This window comes from Cupressus sempervirens, chromosome 2 (genome assembly GCF_028749045.1).
Source record: "Cupressus sempervirens isolate cs-2001-9-10 chromosome 2, ASM2874904v1, whole genome shotgun sequence".
NCBI classification, from domain to species: domain Eukaryota; kingdom Viridiplantae; phylum Streptophyta; class Pinopsida; order Cupressales; family Cupressaceae; genus Cupressus; species Cupressus sempervirens.
The window spans coordinates 751,887,766-751,907,558 of NC_143119.1; the positions used below are offsets into that span (position 1 = coordinate 751,887,766).

The 19,793-nt window shown below is 40.9% G+C and overlaps 1 protein-coding gene across 4 annotated transcripts in view; it reads left to right on the forward strand.

The window, feature by feature from the left end:
- Positions 1 to 19,793, forward strand: part of LOC149575597 (putative trehalose-phosphate phosphatase C) — a 337,875-nt gene that overhangs the window by 267,268 nt on the left and 50,814 nt on the right. For all 4 annotated transcript variants that reach the window (XM_089815362.1, XM_089815363.1, XM_089815361.1 and 1 more), the window contains one exon: positions 17,653 to 17,723. In XM_089815362.1, the coding sequence (XP_089671488.1) occupies positions 17,653 to 17,723 (71 nt within the window). The remainder of the gene's footprint in view (positions 1 to 17,652; positions 17,724 to 19,793) is intronic.

Sequence of the window (19,793 nt, forward strand, 5' to 3'; positions counted from 1 at the left end):
CTTCCGACAGAGGCACACACAGGTTTTTAGGTCAACGTTGCCGGAGGGACATTCCTGCCCTGCACGCACCTTGCTCCTCAGCTAAGCATCATGATGGCAAATCATACAGTAACGGAGGCTTTTTCATAGTGGACCTCGCTGACATGGAAGTCATTCTTGGCATACAGTGGATGGAGACACTTGATGAGTACACTCAGAGTTTCAAGCGAATGGACTTCACTTTCATGGTTGACAGGAAGAAGGTGGTCCTCCGAGGGATGGCAAATGAAGGACTGCAGGAAGTGTCTACACATCGGATGGAGGCAATCCTGCGGCACGATGACGTTGCATGGACTACGCAATGCTTTATCTTGGCGGAACCTATAAAGAGGCACCGAAAACCTTTATAGGACAAAGAGCTTCAGGATATGTTAAGTAGGCATGAAAGGGTCTTCATGGATATTCCTCTTGGCATACCACCGCATCGGGGATTTGAACACACAATAGAGTTGGAATCAGGGGCGAAACCTGTCATAACCACACCATACCACCACCCCAAGAAGTTTAAAGATGAGATTGAGTGGACGATTCAGGAGTTGCTTGAGAAGGGATGGATTTGTCCCAGTTCTAGCCCATTCGCATCATCTGTGATGTTGGTAAAGAAGGACGGAACGTTGCGCATGTGTGTGGACTATTGCGCACTGAACATAAGGACAATAAAGAACAAGTACCCCATCCCCAGGATAGATGAGTTGCTGGATGAACTACATGGCACGGTCTATTTTTATAAACTAGATCTTTGTTCCAGATACCATCAGATCCGAATGAGGGAAGAGGATGTGGAGAAAACGGCCTTCCGTTGCCACTATGGACACTATGAGTTCCTGGTCATTTTGTTCGGTTTGACCAACGCACCTGCTACATTCCAGTCGTGCATGAACGCATCTTTAACAAACAGTTGCATAAGTATTTATTGGTATTCTTTGATGATCTTCTCATTTATAGCAGGACGTGGGAAGAGCACCTGAAACATTTGAATGAGGTTCTGAGTATCATGGAAGAACAATCCCTGTTCGCCAAATAGTCCAAATGTGAGTTCAGAATGACAGAGATATTGTACTTGGGGCATGTCATCACTCAATAGGGGGTTCAATGCATCAAGAGAAGATTCAGGCTATCCTCGACTGGCCTCCCCCAAAATCACTCACGGATCTGCGAGGGTTCTTCGGATTGTGCAATTACTACAAAAGATTTCTCAAAGGTTTTTCTCAGCTCAGCGCGCCTTTGACGGATCTAACGAAGAAAGGGGCTTTCCAGTGGGACAAAGAAGCACAACTCACATTTGATAACCTAAAAGAGACCATGAGCACTTGTCCGATGTTGGCACTGCTTGACTTCACCTGGCCGTTCATTTTGGAATGCGACGCATCAAGGGAAGGCATTGGAGCGGTTTTGATGCAAGATAGACACCCCATCGCCTATGAGAGTAGGAAGCTTACACCAGCCGAACGCCTGTATTCTATTTATGATAAAGAAATGTTGACCATTGTTCACACATTGACCAAGTTTTGGCAGTATCTGGTTGGTGCCAAGTTTGTTTTCTGTACGGATCACAATAGCCTAAGATATTTCCTAGAGCAGCGGGACTTGAACAAACGGCAACCAAAATGGGTAAGGTTCAATCTTTTGATTTCGACATTGAATATGTAAAAGGGAAAAAAAATGTTGTTGCAAATGCCTTGTCCCGAAAACCCACCATCTGCTCACTAGAACAGATCTCAACCGACTGGAAGGCACAATTGTTGGTGGAATATTCCAAAAATACGTTTTCCTGTGAGATAATGGACGGTCACATCCACAACGATCGATATAGGGTGGTGAATGATATCATCTATTATAAGGATCGAATCTACCTAGCGCCAGAATCTCAGCTGAAGCAGAAGATCTTGAAGGAAGTGCACGACTCTCCCCTGGCTGGACAGCCCGGCTTCCTTAAGACCTAAAAAAGTATTCGGGAGAGATTTTCATGGAAGGGACTGAAAGGGGACGTGTTGCAGCATGTCAGAGAATGCACTATTTGCCAACAGAACAAACCTGAACACACTCTTCCTACCAGACTGTTACAGCCTCTGCCAATTCCCGAACATAAGTGGGAAAGTATATCAATGGACTTCATAACAGGTCTTCCCAAGGTGAACGGAAAGGACTGCATCTTCGTGGTAGTTGACAGATTGAGAAAGTATGCTCACTTCTTCACCATCCTCTCAGACTTTCAAGTTGCACAGGTCGCCGAACTGTTTTTCAAAGAAGTCTTCCGCTTGCACAAGTTACCCCGAAATATCGTCAGCGACCAAGATGGACAATTCATCAGTATCTTTTGGACAGAACTGTTTCAAATGGTAGGAACTGAATTATCACCGAGCATGAGCTACCACCCACAGACGGATGGCCAAACTGAAATAGTGAACAAATGACTCGAACGCTACCTACGGAACTACGTCTCAGCACAACAACGCGCATGGGCGAAATGGATCCATCTCGGGGAGTACTGCTACAATACCACGTATCACATGTCGATCAGGATGGCACCGTTCAAAGCTCTATGCTGGCATGAACCACTCTCCTCAATCGACACAGTGCTAGGCGACAGCCGCGCTCCAAGGGCGAAGGATCGGCTTCAAGAGGAACAGGACATTCTGAGGAGCTTGAAAGAAAACCTTCAGCAGGTACAAAACCAACAGAAGGTATACGCTGGCAAACATCGGATTGAGAGAAGTTTTGAACTGGGGGATCTAGTCTATCTCCGGCTTCAACCATATCGGCAATCCTCATTAAAAGGAACAGGGAAGGAGAAACTGAAGCCATAGTTTTATGGTCCCTACCACGTGATCCATCGCATTGATGAGGTAGCGTACGAACTAGAGCTTTCGGAGTGTAGCCGCATTCACAATATCTTCCATGTTTCCTGTCTAAAGAAGGCTATCGGAAAAAACATCACCATCACTACCGACCTTCCACCACTCAATGATGAGGGGAAACTTATTTTAGAACCTACTGAGATTCTTGAAGTGCGTGAAAAGATCTTGCAAAATCGAACCGTCAAAGAGTACTTGGTACGATGGCGACATCTACTGCTGGACGACACAACGTGGGAAGGCGAACACATCCTCCAGCACCCGGCACTGCACTTACTTGGGGACAAGCAAGTTTTGGGACAGGAGGACTGTAATGTCCCCGACAAAAAATAAATGTATTTAATTAATCTGTGTAACGGTCCGATTATTTTTAATTTATCACGGACCCATATTTATTTTTGTCTTAATAGATTGTGTCGTCGTCAACTATCTTTGTACACCCTCGGAATGTTTCCCGATGGATATTTAAGCACGGCTATAGGTTGTCTGTAAGTATGCTTTGGACTATATATCTCTATACTGCGGATTCCCGTTGGAGTTCGGCATTGTTCACCATTTCGAAAGTGAAAGACCTTCCCTATTTGGCTTGCACGGTTTCAGTGGGATTCAACCCTCACCCTATTCCATCGGTGTTCAACTAGTTTGTATTCGGCAAATTGGAGTGCTCTCATTATTTGCAATTCTTATCAATCTGGTGAATGTTCTTTCATACTTGTTTGGGCATTGCTTTATGTTTGAAATCTACAATGATTGCCATTGGTTTGATAATATTCTGTATTCTATGTTCGTGCAACATTGTGTTTCCACGTTGCTTCCATCCATCCTTCCGTACTATCTTCTCTCACATTCTGTCCATACGTACGGCTCTGGAATTTCCCTTTGGATCAACGTACAATCTCCTTCATTAACCGTACAGCTTGCCTAAGTCACCGTACGGCTTTCCCTGGCTGCACATTTCCCTGTACGGACTGACTCAGTCACCGTACGACCTCTTTTCCCCATTGTACGGCAACTAGGACTCCCACTCGTATGGACTAGTGCACCACCGTACTATTTCTTGTTGGCAACATACACACCATACAGTCATCTCATCTTTGTACGCCAAACTCCTGTACACTACCGTACGGCTATCATAGAGACTCTTCCCCCCCATCGTACGGACATCCTGTAGGCCCATAATTGCATTCATTTTCAAAACTCCAGTTGGTCATTGCTAGCCCGAATCACTACAGGAGTATGGTTTTGTTAGCTCATCATCGTGACCCTCATGAGCTGATGTCTGGATTTGGGGGTCTTTGTTGGGAAATTGCTATTTTAGGACTTACTATTTTTAGTAAGTCACTCATGGCCAATTGCTATTTTTGTATTGAGCAATTCAAGCGAGATGATGAGTTGGCTTTGGATATTTGGTCTCTCAATGATTTTTCTTTGATGAAGTCATATTTATTGGAAAGAATGTTGGCTTTAATGATTATTTAATACACCCTTAATTATCACTATGCTTCATATTATAAAGTGTTAAGACTTTATATTATAAAGTTTCTTTTTAAGTGAAAAGTGTGTGAGTGAAGCTAAATGACTCAAATGGCATTATAAACATGGCTTTTTGTGAGAAGGAGAGACATCTTGATTATATATTTTATTTCTTGATTATCTAGTGAAGGTTTCTTGAAATCTGAGAATTATTCTGAAGGTTGGTTCTGCAAATTGCTGCTGTTGTATAGCAATTTGGCAATTTCTCCTACTATTGGTTGTTGTGGCTAAGGAGAGGATTCTTTCTAGTTGATTATCTGCATAGACTGGACTCATCGATTTTACCTAAGGGTGTAATGTCCCCTTTCTAGCTTTCATAGCATGATGTGTCATTAGCCTATTTCCCCATGGTCCCATAGGCTAACCAAGACATCAAAGGGACTTAGAGGCCATTTGACCTAGACAGTTTCAATTGCAGGTGTCCCTGAGGGGTTTCGAGGTAGTTTTGGGCATACTTACTATTTATAGTAAGTCATTCTGGATATGATTGGACATCCTTTGGCAGCAACATGTCGATGGTAAATGTTTAAAATCGACAAAAAGATTCATTTATTATTGATATGATTTATTTTGCATTAATAAAACCATTTTATAAAGTTAAATTTAAATATTTAACTTTGTTAATGCTTAGACTATAGTTCATGGGAAATATTTAAATAAAAGAGTCCCCTTTATTTTATAATACATTGGAGACATAAGTTACATAAAGGGAGTTATGTTTTATCCCACATTGACAAAACAAAGGCATTGGTTTTGTGAGAACATTATAAAAGAGGTGGAAGAGCTTCCATTGAGGTTTTTGGTTGATTCAAGAAATTACTTGTTTAGTTTGGAGATAATCTTCCTGGGGCTTTGAGGACGAAATCCCTCTCGACTATCAATCTCCACGTTGTTGCAATATACAGTCTAGGGGTTTATATAGTGCTTGCAAATCAGAAGACTAATATGCAAAGTGAATGGTGAATAGTGAATCGCTACAATGCATGAACAGTAAATCGCTACAGTGCATGAACAGTAAGTAGCTACAGTGCATGAACAGTAATTTGCTACAGTGCGTGAACAGTAATCCGCTACAATAGCGTGAACAGTGAATTGCTACAGTGACATGATCATCCCTAGTAGCAACTGAGAGCAACCTAACAAATCTGCAATGCAGTGACCGGGATACCATATAGTGCTGGAGGTGCAAAGACAAGTTTCAGATATGTTATTGTATTCTTGAATATCTTTATTATGCTGGAGCAGAAAATTGGTATGCAAACAATGTTTTATTCTTACTTATTTTTGGAATTGAACTAGGCATTGGTTGTAATGACTTATTTCAAAACTGCTGGTGCGTTGAATGATAGTTACATCTGCTGTTAGCTTCAATTTATTCAGTAATAAAATAAGTTTGTATACTCTGGATCCTACATTATTATATACACTTATATCCTATCTTAGTGAGTAGCAATAAACAAACATGTACATTTGCAAACTGAGAACAAATCAGTAATCAGGTTGTTAGTAAACTGTTTGACAAAATTACAGTGAGTAAAAGTCACTAAAACTGGTCCAGAATAGGGGGTTACTTTACAGTGGTATCAGAGCAGAAGATTCTACCATCTTGTGGGAAACTTTCACCGAAACATATTGCAGAAATAAAATAGGTCCAAAATGTATGATTGAGCATGCGACAAGGGCATTATAATTTCCGCAATACCAGGGCCAGACAAAATAGAAATCCGGATAGTCAGAGTGAACAATCTAGTTCTTCCATTCAAATTGATATTGAGGATAGTCACACGGAATCAGAAGAGATTTTCTTCGAACAAAACATGGGTGAAAGAGGGGACCCAAATGAAGAGAGGTTCTACAATTTGATGAACCAATTCATGCAGGTTCAGCAGCAGACAACTCAAAGAATAGACATGATGCTGCAAATGATGGCTAGACAAATGGGCCTCAATGAGAATCAGGGAGGTGCTAATAATGGCAACAACAATGGTAATAATGATAATAATGTAGCTCAAGGCAACAATAATAATGGCAATAATAATCGAAATAATGAAGCTGATAACTTCAGACATGTTGCACGCCCAGCTCGAACAGCAAGTTCTAGACCTTTATTACCTACCTTTCCACCCAGAGTTCTGGTTCAACCAGCAAACAAACCTCAGATCACAGAACTTCAGGACCAATTCATAAGAGATTGGGAAGGTAGTGGACCTGACTTCCAAGCAGCTATATCACTCAGGGATTATATGGACATAAGAATGAGACACAGGCCTAGAGTTGGTGATAGGAATCAGAATTTTGAGCTAAGGAAGAAAGTAGGGAAACTCTCTCTACCATATTTTGATGCTACGGGGAAAACTACAGCACATGCTTGGGTGCAAAAGGTGGATACTTATTTGCAGCTGAATCCTATGCCTGAAGAGGAGGCCATTTAGTATGCTGCTATACACTTGGATGGTACTGCACACGAGTGGTGGTATAATGGCATGGTGACTTTGGGACACAACCAGATTATATCATATGTGGAGTTTACCGAGAGGCTGATTGAGAGGTTTGACACTAAGGGTCCTAAATTACACTTCAAGGAATTAGCTCAACTCAAACAATGGGGTCCAGCGGAGACATATATAGCTGAGTTCCAGCGTTTATCAGTCCTTGTTACTGACATATCAGCTAGGAGATTGGTGGTACTCTTTGTTGATGGATTAGCTGAGCCACTTCATGCTTGGGTTAAGGGACATGATCCACCCTCTCTCTTGGAAGCCATTAAGAAAGTTAGGGACTTGGCACCATCTTCACAGAGAAGTAGATTTCAGTCCAAAGATTCCCACTTCAAGAAGGATAAAGATAAGAAGAATCCCCAACCCAAAGAAGAGTCTAAGAGATTAGACAATGAGACACTTAATGACCTTCGAAAGAAGAAGTTGTGTTTCCAGTGTAGAGAGCTGTGGGATTTATCTCACAAATATCCTCTCAAGGCGAATGCTAAACAGATGGAGTACTTCTCAACTGAGGAGTCACCGACAGAAGGGGAGGATCAGCACTCTGATTCGGATGAGAGTAGTACTACAGAGAGGAGCAGCACTGCTAAGGATGATAGATCATTGGCACGGTTAACAAGGGCTCAGAAGACAATCACCTTTAAGGTGAGTGGTACTATCCAAGGACAGAAGGTGATCTCTCTTATTGACACTGGGGCTACGCATAACTTTATTGATACAAAGTTGGTAGTCAGGAGAGGCTTACAGACAGAGGAGCATGATGGTTTTAGAGTCATGGTGGCTAATGGCCAAAAGCTATTATGTACTCAGAAGGTTTCGAATCTTCACATTAGATTTGGAGATGGCTATGAGTTGGAGGATGATTTCTATGTTGTGGACATGGGAGATTACGACATCATCCTCGGTATGACATGGATGGCATTGCTGGTTGAGTTCACTCTCAACCTAGTGAAGTTGGAGATGAGGTTTCAGCATGAGGGTAGGACTATTGTGCTCAGGGGACTTTCAGATGGGAGTTGCAGGGTAGTCTCTTTGAGGAGAATGGAGAGACTTTTCCGACATAATGACATAGAGTGGGCAACAGAGTGCTTAGTTATCCCAGCTTCATCGGAGCCTCGGGTGAAGAGTCATCCACCAAATATACAAGAGATACTTGACAGGCATGCCAAGGTATTTGGTGATATTCCTCATGGGGTTCCTCCCGATAGGGGTGCAGAGCATGTTATTGAGCTCGAGGAGGGAGCCAAACTAGTGATGATCACTCCCTATCGCCATCCTAAGAAACATAAGGATGAGATAGAAAAGGCAATTAAGGAGTTGTTGGAAATGGGGCACATCAGGCTTAGCAAAAGCCCCTTTGCTTCAGCTGTATTTCTGGTGAAGAAGAAGGATGGGATGATGCGCATGTGCATTGATTATAGGGCGTTGAATAAGAAAACAATAAAAAACAGATATCCCATTCCTCGGATTGATGAGTTGATTGATGAATTGCATGGAGCATGCTTTTTCACCAAAATAGACTTACGGTCTGGATACCATCAGATTAGGATGAGGGCAGAGGACATTGAGAAAACTGCTTTCCAGTGCCATTATGGTCACTTCGAGTTTTTGGTTATGCCATTTGGGCTAACCAATGCACTGGCTACCTTTTAGAGTTGTATGAACGAGGTGTTCAAGAGACAATTAAGGAAATTTGTGCTTATATTTTTTGATGATATCTTGATATACAATGGGACATGGGAGGAGCACTTGCAGCACTTGGAGGAGGTATTAAGAAAACTTGAGAGTGAGACCCTTTATGCCAAAGAATCTAAATGTGAATTTGGCATGACAGAGTTATTGTACCTTGGGCACATCATTAGCACAGATGGAGTGAGGGTGGATCCAGATAAAATCAAAGCTATAATTGAATGGCCTACCCCTACTAATCTTACCCAGCTCAAGGGGTTTTTTGGTCTATGTGGTTTCTACAGGAGGCTTGTGAAGGGGTTCTCACAGACAGCAGCTCCACTTACAGATTTGACTAGGAAGGGAGCCTTTGAATGGATAGAGACAACTCAGAAGTGTTTTGAGCACTTCAAACAGTTGATGACATCTTGTCCAATATTAGCACTTCCAAATTTCTCCAAACCATTCGAGCTTCAATGTGATGCATCTGAAGAAGGGGTGGGTGCAGTTTTAATGCAGGAAAACCATCCCATTGCTTTTGAGAGCAGGAAGCTAAGGGGAGTGGAGAAGAGCTACTCTATATATGATAGGGAGATGTTGGCCATAATGCATGCGTTGGCCAAATGCAGGTCTTATCTGGTTGGAGGTAAATTTGTGATTAAAACGAATCATAATAGTATAAAATATTTCATGAGTCAGAGAGATCTTAACGATACGCAACAAAAGTGGATCACCAAACTACAGGCATATGATTTTGACATCGAGTATGTTAAAGGGAAGAAGAATGTAATGGCTGATACACTTTCCAGGAGACCACATGTATACTCCTTAGTTGAGATTTCAGCAGACTGGAGGGACAAAATAATAGCTGAATATGCTAAGGATCAATGGCAATGAGTTTGATAGAGGGATCTGTACAGGATGATAGATATGTGGTGGTTAACAACCTTATCCTGTACAAGGATAGGATTTATTTGGTACCTTCGTCACACATCAAAGGTACTATCTTGAGGGCATTCCACGATGCACCTATGGTTGGACATCTCAGGTTCTTCAAAACATACCGATAGATTCGTGAGAGGTTCACTTGGAGAGGACTTAAGGATGATGTGCAAAGATATGTTAGAGAATGTCCAGTTTGCCAGCAGAATAAAGATAAACACACCACTCCAGCTGGATTATTACAGCCTTTACCCATTCCTAACAAGAAATGGGAGAGTATTTCGATGGATTTTATCACAGGCCTACCCAAGGTGCAAGGTCGAGATTGTATTTATGTGGTGGTGCACAGGCTAACAAAATATGCTCATTTCTTTGCTATTACAACTACCAGCACAGGTGGCAGACTTGTTTTTTCGGGAGGTGTTTAGGCTTCATGGGATGCCTGAGAACATAGTCAGTGATAGGGACAGTAAGTTTATGAGTTTGTTTCGGCAAGAACTTTTCAGGTTGAGTGGCACTGAGCTCACTCCTAGCACCAGCTATCACTCACAAACAGATGGGCAGACAGAGATTGTTAATAAGTGGGTTGAGGAGTACTTGCGGAACTATGTGTCAGGACAGCGGAAGGGTTGGATCAGATTGCTTTATTTAGGTGGGTATTGTTATAATACTACCTACCACATGTCGATCAAGATGTCTCCATTCATGGCATTATATGGGTATGAAGCTCCTAGCTTTGCAGATCTTCTTTTCGGAGATAGTCGGATACCAAGTGCACGGAATTAGTTACAGGACAGCCAGGATATTCTGAGGTCACTTAAGAAGAATATTCAACAAGCTCAGAATCAACAGAAGTTATATGCTGACCAACACAAGGTGGAACGCAATTTTGAGGTTGGGGATATAGTATACTTGAGACTTAAGCCCTATAGGCAGTCTACACTTAAAAAGAGTGGAGCAGAGAAGTTGAAACCAAGATTTTATGGGCCGTTCAGAGTTGCACGCCGCATTGGTGAGGTGGCATATGATCTGGAGTTACCAATAGATAGTAGGGTGCATAACGTGTTCCATCTCTCCAGGTTGAAGAAAGCAGTTGGTCACAATGTTGTTCCATCTGCAAATCTGCCCCCTCCAGATGAAGAGGGTAAGTTGATATTGATTCCTAAGGCAATCATTGATACCAGGGAAAGACCACTCAGGAGAAGGGTCATCAAGGAGTACCTGGTGAAGTGGAAGAATCTACCAGTTGAGGATGCTACTTGGGAAAATGAGCAGATATTGCAGCATCCAGAGCTGAAATTGCTTGAGGATAAGCAATTTTGGGAAGGGCGGACTGTAATGTCCCCTTTCTAGCTTTCATAGCATGATGTGTCGTTAGCCTATTTCCCCATGCTCCCATAGGCTAACCAGGACATCAAAGGGACTTAGAGGCCATTTGACCTAGACAGTTTCAATTGCGGGTGTCTCTGAGGGGTTTCAAGGTAGTTCTGGGTATACTTACTATTTATAGTAAGTCATTCTGGATATGATTGGACATCCTTTGGCAACAACATGTCGATGGTAAATGTTTAAAATCGACAAAAAGATTCATTTATTATTGATATGATTTATTTTGCATTAATAAAGCCATTTTATAAAGTTAAATTTAAATATTTAACTTTGTGAATGCTTAGACTATAGTTCATGGGAAATATTTAAATAAAAGAGTCCCCTTTATTTTATAATACATTGGAGACATAAGTTACATAAAGGGAGTTATGTTTTATCCCACATTGATAAAACAAAGGCATTGGTTTTGTGAGAACATTATAAAAGAGGTGGAAGAGCTTCCATTGAGGTTTTTGGTTGATTCAAGAAATTACTTGTTTAGTTTGGAGATAATCTTCCTGGGGCTTTCAGGACGAAATCCCTCTCAGCTATCAATCTCCACGCTATTGCAATACACAGACTAGGGGTTTATATGGTGCTTGCAAATTGTCAGCCGACTGGATGGTCCCGTCGGTGTTTCTATAGCCGACGGAATGATTATCGTTGATGTTTTGTATTCTGTAGCTGATGGGTAAATAGTTTGTAGCGTACATAATGTTTGTAGCCGACGGACTCCTCCGGGAGGGTTCGTCGGATAGTATTTATATCCCGTCTAGGATCATTGTAAATCATCATTAATCATCTTCTATCATTAATCTTATCAAGCATAATATATGTCTGGCATATGCGAATATAATTCTGCTATTCTATTCCATTGTCTGTATGCGTTGATTTATTTTACTTGTATGGTAAACATTTGGCGTCGTTGCCTTATGAACCTAGAAGGTGGGAGGAATGAAGATTAATGCCAAATCAGCTTAACAAGGATCGGAATAAGGTCAAGGGAAAAGATGGAATCCGTGCTACGCAAGAGAATTTAATTCTGGCACAGCAAGCCAAACGCCGACAGAGATTCCAGAAGATTGCCGACAGAAACAGAAGCGAGGAGGAATTGCTGGAGGAGACTCGACAACAGGTGGAGTTGGTGGAAGAAGCACGGGAGGAGTTCTTGAATTTGTGTTCGCCGATGGAAGAGAATTCAGATGGAAGAGCATCGACTCGCACGGCTCGGAGTGCCAACGGAGCAAGAGTGTGGAGTGAACTCTTCGTTCGAGATATACTTCCGCAAGGGACAACTTCAGAACACCCTTCTTCACCAAGGTTCGCAACTGTTGAGTCTGACGGCATAGGAAAACAATCCGTCGGTGTGGGAGAACAGTCTGCCGGTGTGGGAGTGCAGTCCACTGGTGTAGGAGACCAGTCCGCTGGTGTATGAGTGCAGACCGCCGGTGTGGGAGACCAGTCCGCCGGTGTCGAAGACCAGTCCGCCGGTGTGGGAGTGTAGACCGCTGGTGTGGGAGTGAAGAGCGCCAGTGTTGCAGGAACGAGCAACGCCTATTTACAGAAACCAATCATGATGGCAGGACCAAAAGAGAAACTGTCGAAGTTCAATGGCGATGGTACGGCCGATCCCATTCGACATTGCAAAACATGTGAAACGATCTGGAAGGAAAATGGGATAACTGATGAAGACGACTGGATGAGGCAATTTTCGGCCACCCTACGAGGCGTAGCAATTGATTGGTTCACTGATACAAATCCACAAAAGCTAAAAAGTTGGGATAACATTAAAAAGGAGTTTTTGGCAGAATTTAAACTGTTGCGGGATGATAATGAAATTGTAGCAGAGATCTTCAATACTAAGCAGGGGAAGAACGAAACCGTCCGCATTTATGCTAGGAAATTAAAAGACTTGATAAACAAAATGGAAAGTAAGCCGGCGGACGGACTTCAGAAAAGATGGTTCGTGGAAGGCCTATGCTCGAAGTTGAGGAAAATGAAAATTGTGCCACCGTCGTCATACACGGAAGCTTATAACAGAGCATTGGACCTCGAAAGTGAGCAAAAAACAAAGAAGAAGAAGAACACTAGCTCCTCTGATTCGGATGACGACGAGCCTGCCGAAGGTGATAGCAGTGACAAGGAAGGCAACAATAAGAAGGTTCGTGCCCTCCAGAAGGACATGATCCACATGATGAAGGAGTTTAAAAACATGCAAAAGGAGCCAAAAGGCAGTGAGCTGTGGTGCATGGAGTGTAAGACTGACGGTCATACTAAAGGATCGTGTCCAAAGAACCAATTTTGTGACATTTGTCAGATCATGGGCCATTCGACAAAAGAGTGCCCCTTTAACATGAAGACAAGAGGATCTCCGCAGGTGCTTCTTACACGGGAGGCTTCCCCGTTGGGCAGTAGCGGAAATACGAATAGCGCAGGTGCCACATCCGGAGGCTACAAGAATAATAACAGAGGGCAAAATAACACCAATGCAAACAATAACAATAATAATGGGAGCCGAAGTCGAACCCAGTATGATGCAAACGGACGGCCGATCGTTTAATGCCAAGCATGTAATTTGTGGGGTCATTTTGCGCGGGATTGTACAGCGGAAAACACACCGAAATTATTATGTAGATGGTGCGGACCCGGTGACCATGAAGATGCCAAGTGCCCAAAGTCTGGAGTAAACTTGATCACTGTCGGCACAGATGAAGAGGAGGTTCTAGCAATTACACGAAGGCAAGCAAAACCGCCAGCAGAGGAAAAAAGAAAATTGGAGGAAGCGCAGGTGGAAATTGGAAACGCATCATCGGCAGGGACATCTCAGTTGAAGGACATCACCGGCACCTTGGCAAGGAACTTCGCACAACAAAACATTGTATGACAGATCTTACAAATGGAGATACCGGTCAAGATAAGTGACCTCCTTCTCACAATGCCTCAGTTACGGACGGCCATTCTGAATCATACACCGTTTTCGAAAGCAACGGAGGAGACAGGAAGGGACAGTAGGGAAGCGACGGCAACAGACCCAATGCTTATGGTGCTCACGACGGGAAGACATCCGGCGGTCGTCGAGATGGGGATTTTGGGAAATGTTCTGATAGACACAATTGTCGACGGAGGGTTTGGCGTGAATGTGTTGCCGGAGGATACTTGGAAGAAGTTGGAAAAGCCGACACTGTGGCCACCTACATTCTAGTTGCTCATGGCAGACCAGTACGAAATCAAACCGTTGAGAACCTTGAGGGCGCAATCGGTAACTATTGGAACATAGCCATTTTTATTGGATTTCGTAGTCATTCCACTGAAAAGAAAAGGATATGATGCTATTCTCGGACGGACTTGGTTGGTACAAGCAAAAGTAAAACATGATTGGAAACGAAATACGCTATCAATGGAGCGCGAAGGAAAAAGATTCATAATTGACCTGCACACACAAATGGTAGGTGAGGAGGCAGCATCGTCAGACTCAGAAGGTGAAAGTGATAGTGATGACGAAAGAAATGACGATGAAGGAAAAAGGAGAATGGAACCGAATGACGAAGGAGTATTGACACTAGAAGGAGGATCAAATGATGACGACCTAGACTCGGTGAATGGCATGACAAACCTCTCAGACTCAACAGGTTTCCGCCGGGGCAGTTGGTACTCAAGTACGACAGACAGAATGAAGTCAAACCGCAAAGGTTTAAGGCTAGATGGGTTGGACTATATCAGATCCGAGAGGTCAGCGATAATGGAGCGATCAAACTGTCAACCTCGCACGGCGAAGAGATACCTCACGTAGTCAACGGATCTTACCATGCCAGGAAGATGTCGTCACCGTCACCGTCACAGAATGATCAGATGATTCCCTTGTCATCGTCGTTGCAGAATGGCGACGCCTAGAGGCAAAATTGAGGTGTTTTTTTTTATTCATTTTATTTTTGTCAAAAAAAAAAAATAGTAAAAGTCTCGTGATGGTCCCGTCGGTGTTTCTGTAGCCGAAAAAATGATTATCGTTGGTGTTTTGTATTTTGTAGCTGACGGGTAAATAGTTTGTAGTGGATATAATGGTTGTGGCCGACGGACTCCTTCGGGAGGGTTCGGCAGATAGTATTTATATCCCATCCAGGATCATTGTAAATCATCATTAATCATCTTCTATCACTAATCTTATCAAGCATAATGTATGTCTGGCATATGCGAATATAATTCTACTATTCGGTTCCATTGTCTGTATGCGTTGATTTATTTTACCTGTATGGTAAACACAAATCAGAAGACTAATATGCAAAGTGAATGGTGAATAGTGAATCGCTACAGTGCGTGAACAGTAAATCACTACAGTGTATGAACAGTAATCCGCTACAGTGCATGAACAATGAATTGCTACAGTGACATGATCATCCCTAGCAGCAGCTGAGAGCAACCTACCAAATCTGCAATGCAGTGACCGGGATACCATATAGTGCTGGAGGTGCAAAGACAAGTTTCAGATATGTTATTGTATTCTTGAATATCTTTATTATGCTGGAGCAGAAAATTGGTATGCAAACAATGTGTTATTCTTACTTATTTTTGGAATCGAACTAGGCATTGGTTGTTAATGACTTATTTCAGAACTGCTGGTGCGTTGAATGATAGTTACATCTGCTGTTAGCTTCAATTTATTCAGTAATAAAATAAGTTTGTATACTCTGGATCCTACATTATTATATACACTTATATCCTATCTTAGTGAGTAGCAATAAACAAACATATACATTTGCAAACTGAGAACAAATCAATAATCAGCTTGTTAGTAAACTGTTTGACAAAATTAAAGTGAGTGAAAGTCACTAAAACTGGTCCAGAATAGGGGGTTACTTTACAAAGGGCATTGTTTGTGATCTCATTTGCTGCTGTCTCCAATACATCACCAGATTATCCCAGAACTGGAAACGCAACTGCATATTGGAGGCCACGTGTGTTGAAGGGAAAGGAAATTGTTGCGTGGGAGTTTGCGATCTGAATTGAGCCAGTAAATTTACTGCCATCGGGAATATCGAGCACTTCATTGGGTCTGCGGCTGCATTTCTGGACAAGCCATCAATCATCATAAAAGCCTGCCAACTGATAATATATGGCGGGAGCTTCTTGGTGAGTTCGAATTTCATTGGTGGGCGGTCATACATTTTGAAGGAGCTGTTTTATATGTTGGAGGTTGTACCTGCATTTCAGTGATATCAGTTATGCAAGTGGGTGCTGTTTACCGTATGGATTAATTAAGCGGCGCACACAAGCAAAGAATACGAACATAAACAGCAACCAGCAGAACCCTTATTATTATCGCATATGCCAACAGTACATTATGCTTTTCTCAAATGATAAGGATAAGATGATTACAATGCTTCCCGAAGGGGTTATAAATACTTTCCGACGAACCTTCCCGAAGGTATCCGTCGGCTAAGTACATCATGTCCGCTACAAACTATTCACCGTCGGCTACATAACAAGAACTTTCCCGAAGGAACCCGTCGGCCGATACAAAGAACTTTCCCGAAGGAACCCGTCGGCCGATACAAAGAACTTTCCCGAAGGAACCCGTCGGCCGATACACAATTTCTACCGACGACAGGTGCCACTCATAGCAGCCAGATTCAAAATCGTATGTTTGATTTGGTCTTTAGTAAAATTTAATCTTGACTCAAGCTTGGTGATTTTTTATTGTTTTTTAAAAAAATGAGGAGATGGAAATTATTGTTTGAAAATTTAAAAGCATATATATATATCTTTAAATTCAAAACCAGAAAAAAATCAGAAAACAAGGAAAACCAAGTTGCTTTTCACATCTTCCCAGTTTGGATAAGAAAGGATCTTTACATCATGTTAGTGGATTGCATTGCATTCATCTGATTCACTGAGGAGGTGTTAATGATGTTGATGAGAACTTTTGAAAATTTAACTTGGAAGGACAATATTGACTTGTGTCTACTGCAATAATGAGTATTTATTGATGACAGACTAACACAAGTATGTCTGAAATGGAGTTTTCTAGGGTTGGCAACAATATTTCTCTAAATGTTTCTCCTTATAAACTCACAAATCTCTACAGCTGACAAGTTTTTAGAGAACCATGAGTCTAAACAGAACTCACTGGATCCACAAGTCTAATAGTAAAATACAAGAATCACCGGGAGTGCCTTAGATCTTGACTTGCAAGTCTGAGTGAGCATCCAACACAAGGGAATGCTATATAGGGAACATATGGTATGCAAATTCAGACCAGTTCCTTGTGGTTCCAGATGTGGTTGTTGACTTTAAGAGGAACAAGGGGTATGCAAATCTGTTCTAGTGTTCTAATATATGTGTGACGTTCTCAAATTCAAAACCTAGACTGTTTGTGAAGACCATTCGTATCACTAATTATGAAATCAGGTTGTACCATGGGACACACCTAATCATTGTTGAACCACTCACATTTTGATTTCTTATGGTTGTATACAACCTCTACTTTTTTAGCCGAATAGAATATATTCTCCCAGGCCATTCATTCGCATTATTATTAGAACATGTTCAAATATCTTGATTCATAGAATACATTAAGATATTTTCAGCCTTTGAATGGTTAAATAAGGATTATTGACTAATAGCTTAGTGTAAACATTAAATGTGAGACAGGGATTACAGCATGGGTGCAGTAATGGCATATGAAGCAGATGTTAAAATAATTTATCTCTCAATAAAGATATTTAATTCTGAATGGCTTTATATGTTCATGGCAGGATTGGAAAATGCTAAGAATGTTGTTCCACTCTATATTGGGGATGATCGTACTGATGAAGATGCTTTCACTGTAATTTCTTATCTCTGTCTTGTACATGATGAACATTAGAAAGGATTTTTTTCATTTAGGATTTCAAAAAATTAATTTAAATGGTATTGCAATGGTCAGAATTATGTAACAATTATATATCTGTTTACAGAATATGGAGACTGCCAAGTATTGAGCTCTTTCTTTGATTTTTTATCTAGGAATATCTTTCTGATTGCTCCTCATAATAAAAGGTCTTTTCATAGAATATTTAAATTGGAACATAAAGTATGTGGCCTCTGGGAACAAAGTTCCTAAGTTTGAATTTTAGTTTTTCATGAGAAGTGTCTATTCTAATGATAATAGGAAAGTTAATCCAGTTCACTCAATTTCTGCATCTGCTTATTGTTGGATGTCATTTCACTGCTTGTGACTTTCTTTGTATATGAAATTTTTCCAATTGTAAGGCAACAATATTTGTCGACAGTAGGATTGACACAGTGCTAAATTATATTTTGCAAACACTCATCATATTAGAAATACCAATCACCTGTTCATTAAGATCTAGATTTCATTGTCAACTCTGTCTGAAATAAGTAGCTCTCATGAAAGTGTGCATTCTCCTTATTTCAAAGCATGATCATTTGAAGAATATAAATAAATTTTCTATATACAAACAAATACCTTGATCTAACATTTGCATATTTGTGAACATCTCCACTTACCTATGAAAAAGCTGTCATTGCAGATTCATGTGAGTCTTGCTTGGTCCAAAAAACCTCAAAAGCTTGGATTCGAGGATGGATTGGTTTATACCTAATGATGCCTAAAGAATATTTCATCACAATCTTTTTGTCTCAGAACAAAAGAAACATGGTCTGAATTGGTTCACATGTTGGTTAATAAGAATTGAGCTGTTCAGTTTTTAGTCAAACATTATTGACCCACATTTTGTGAGCACCAATTCATGGGAACCCGTCTCTAATGTGTATTGATGGTTCACTTGGCATGCATTGCATCTAGGTGATGCTTATAGGGCTGAAAGGTTGTGATTTCTAGGAGATTGCCCATCCCAATACCATTTTAGATTCTGTTTGTATAACCATGACATTTCCACTTCCCTCAGACTAATTCCACTTAACTCGCTACTCCATTTGCAAAACCTTCAGCAAGTGAAGCACTCTATGAACTATTCATTATAGAGACCTTTACCTTGTCAAGTTTTTTCTATTATGAGAAATCGGTCTCTTCTTTTCAATGTCTTAAATGCCATGCCAGTTTGGCTCAAGCTTTCATTTCTTATCCTCAAGAAAAATCGATCTGCTATAGGGAATATGTGTCAGGCTTTGCAATGGCACTCTGTCTAGGAATAGAACAACCCACATTCATATTACATTAGATCTGCAGAAACCTATAGCTGATAGAATCATTTAAATTCAGGATGGTATTGAATGAAAACAGCCGATTAATTATTAAAATACTGAATCAAATGTAGGAGTATTATGAACACTAAAACATGGAAAGCATTTCACCACAACATGTAAACCATCCTTAGCCTACCTAGTACCAGTCCAAGTAAGTCACTTGAAAAACTGCTCAAATACTTATGGTTACCTAGGAGTCTCAAGCAAAAACATGCTTAGCTATTCCCAGACAGCTTGTTGTAATCAGAAAAAGAAAACTCATTTTTGGTCTAACTGAATGTTGCTCCTGTGCTCTAGAGTTAATGAATTTCATTGCACCAATTTTCAGTCGACTGTGACTAGTTTGGAGAAATTTTCAATCAATTTGTTGGATTTATTGACCTAGTTGCAAAGACATCTAAATATTTTTTTGTTTCGTGATATAGGTTTTTATTTTTTCTATATTAGTTGTGTTCTAGCAAATCTTCATTTTATTTTTGAATTTAAAGATGATAACAAAGCATATTGGATTTTTAATGGTTTGAAATGAGACATTGACATTTTTTACAAGCACTCTATTTTGGATTCTTTATTTATTTATTTATTTATTTATTTATTTATTTATTTATTTATTTATATTAAACTTTCCCTCGAAAGTATTTAAAAATACTTTTAAATTATAAACAAATGCCCCTTTTCAAATGCATTC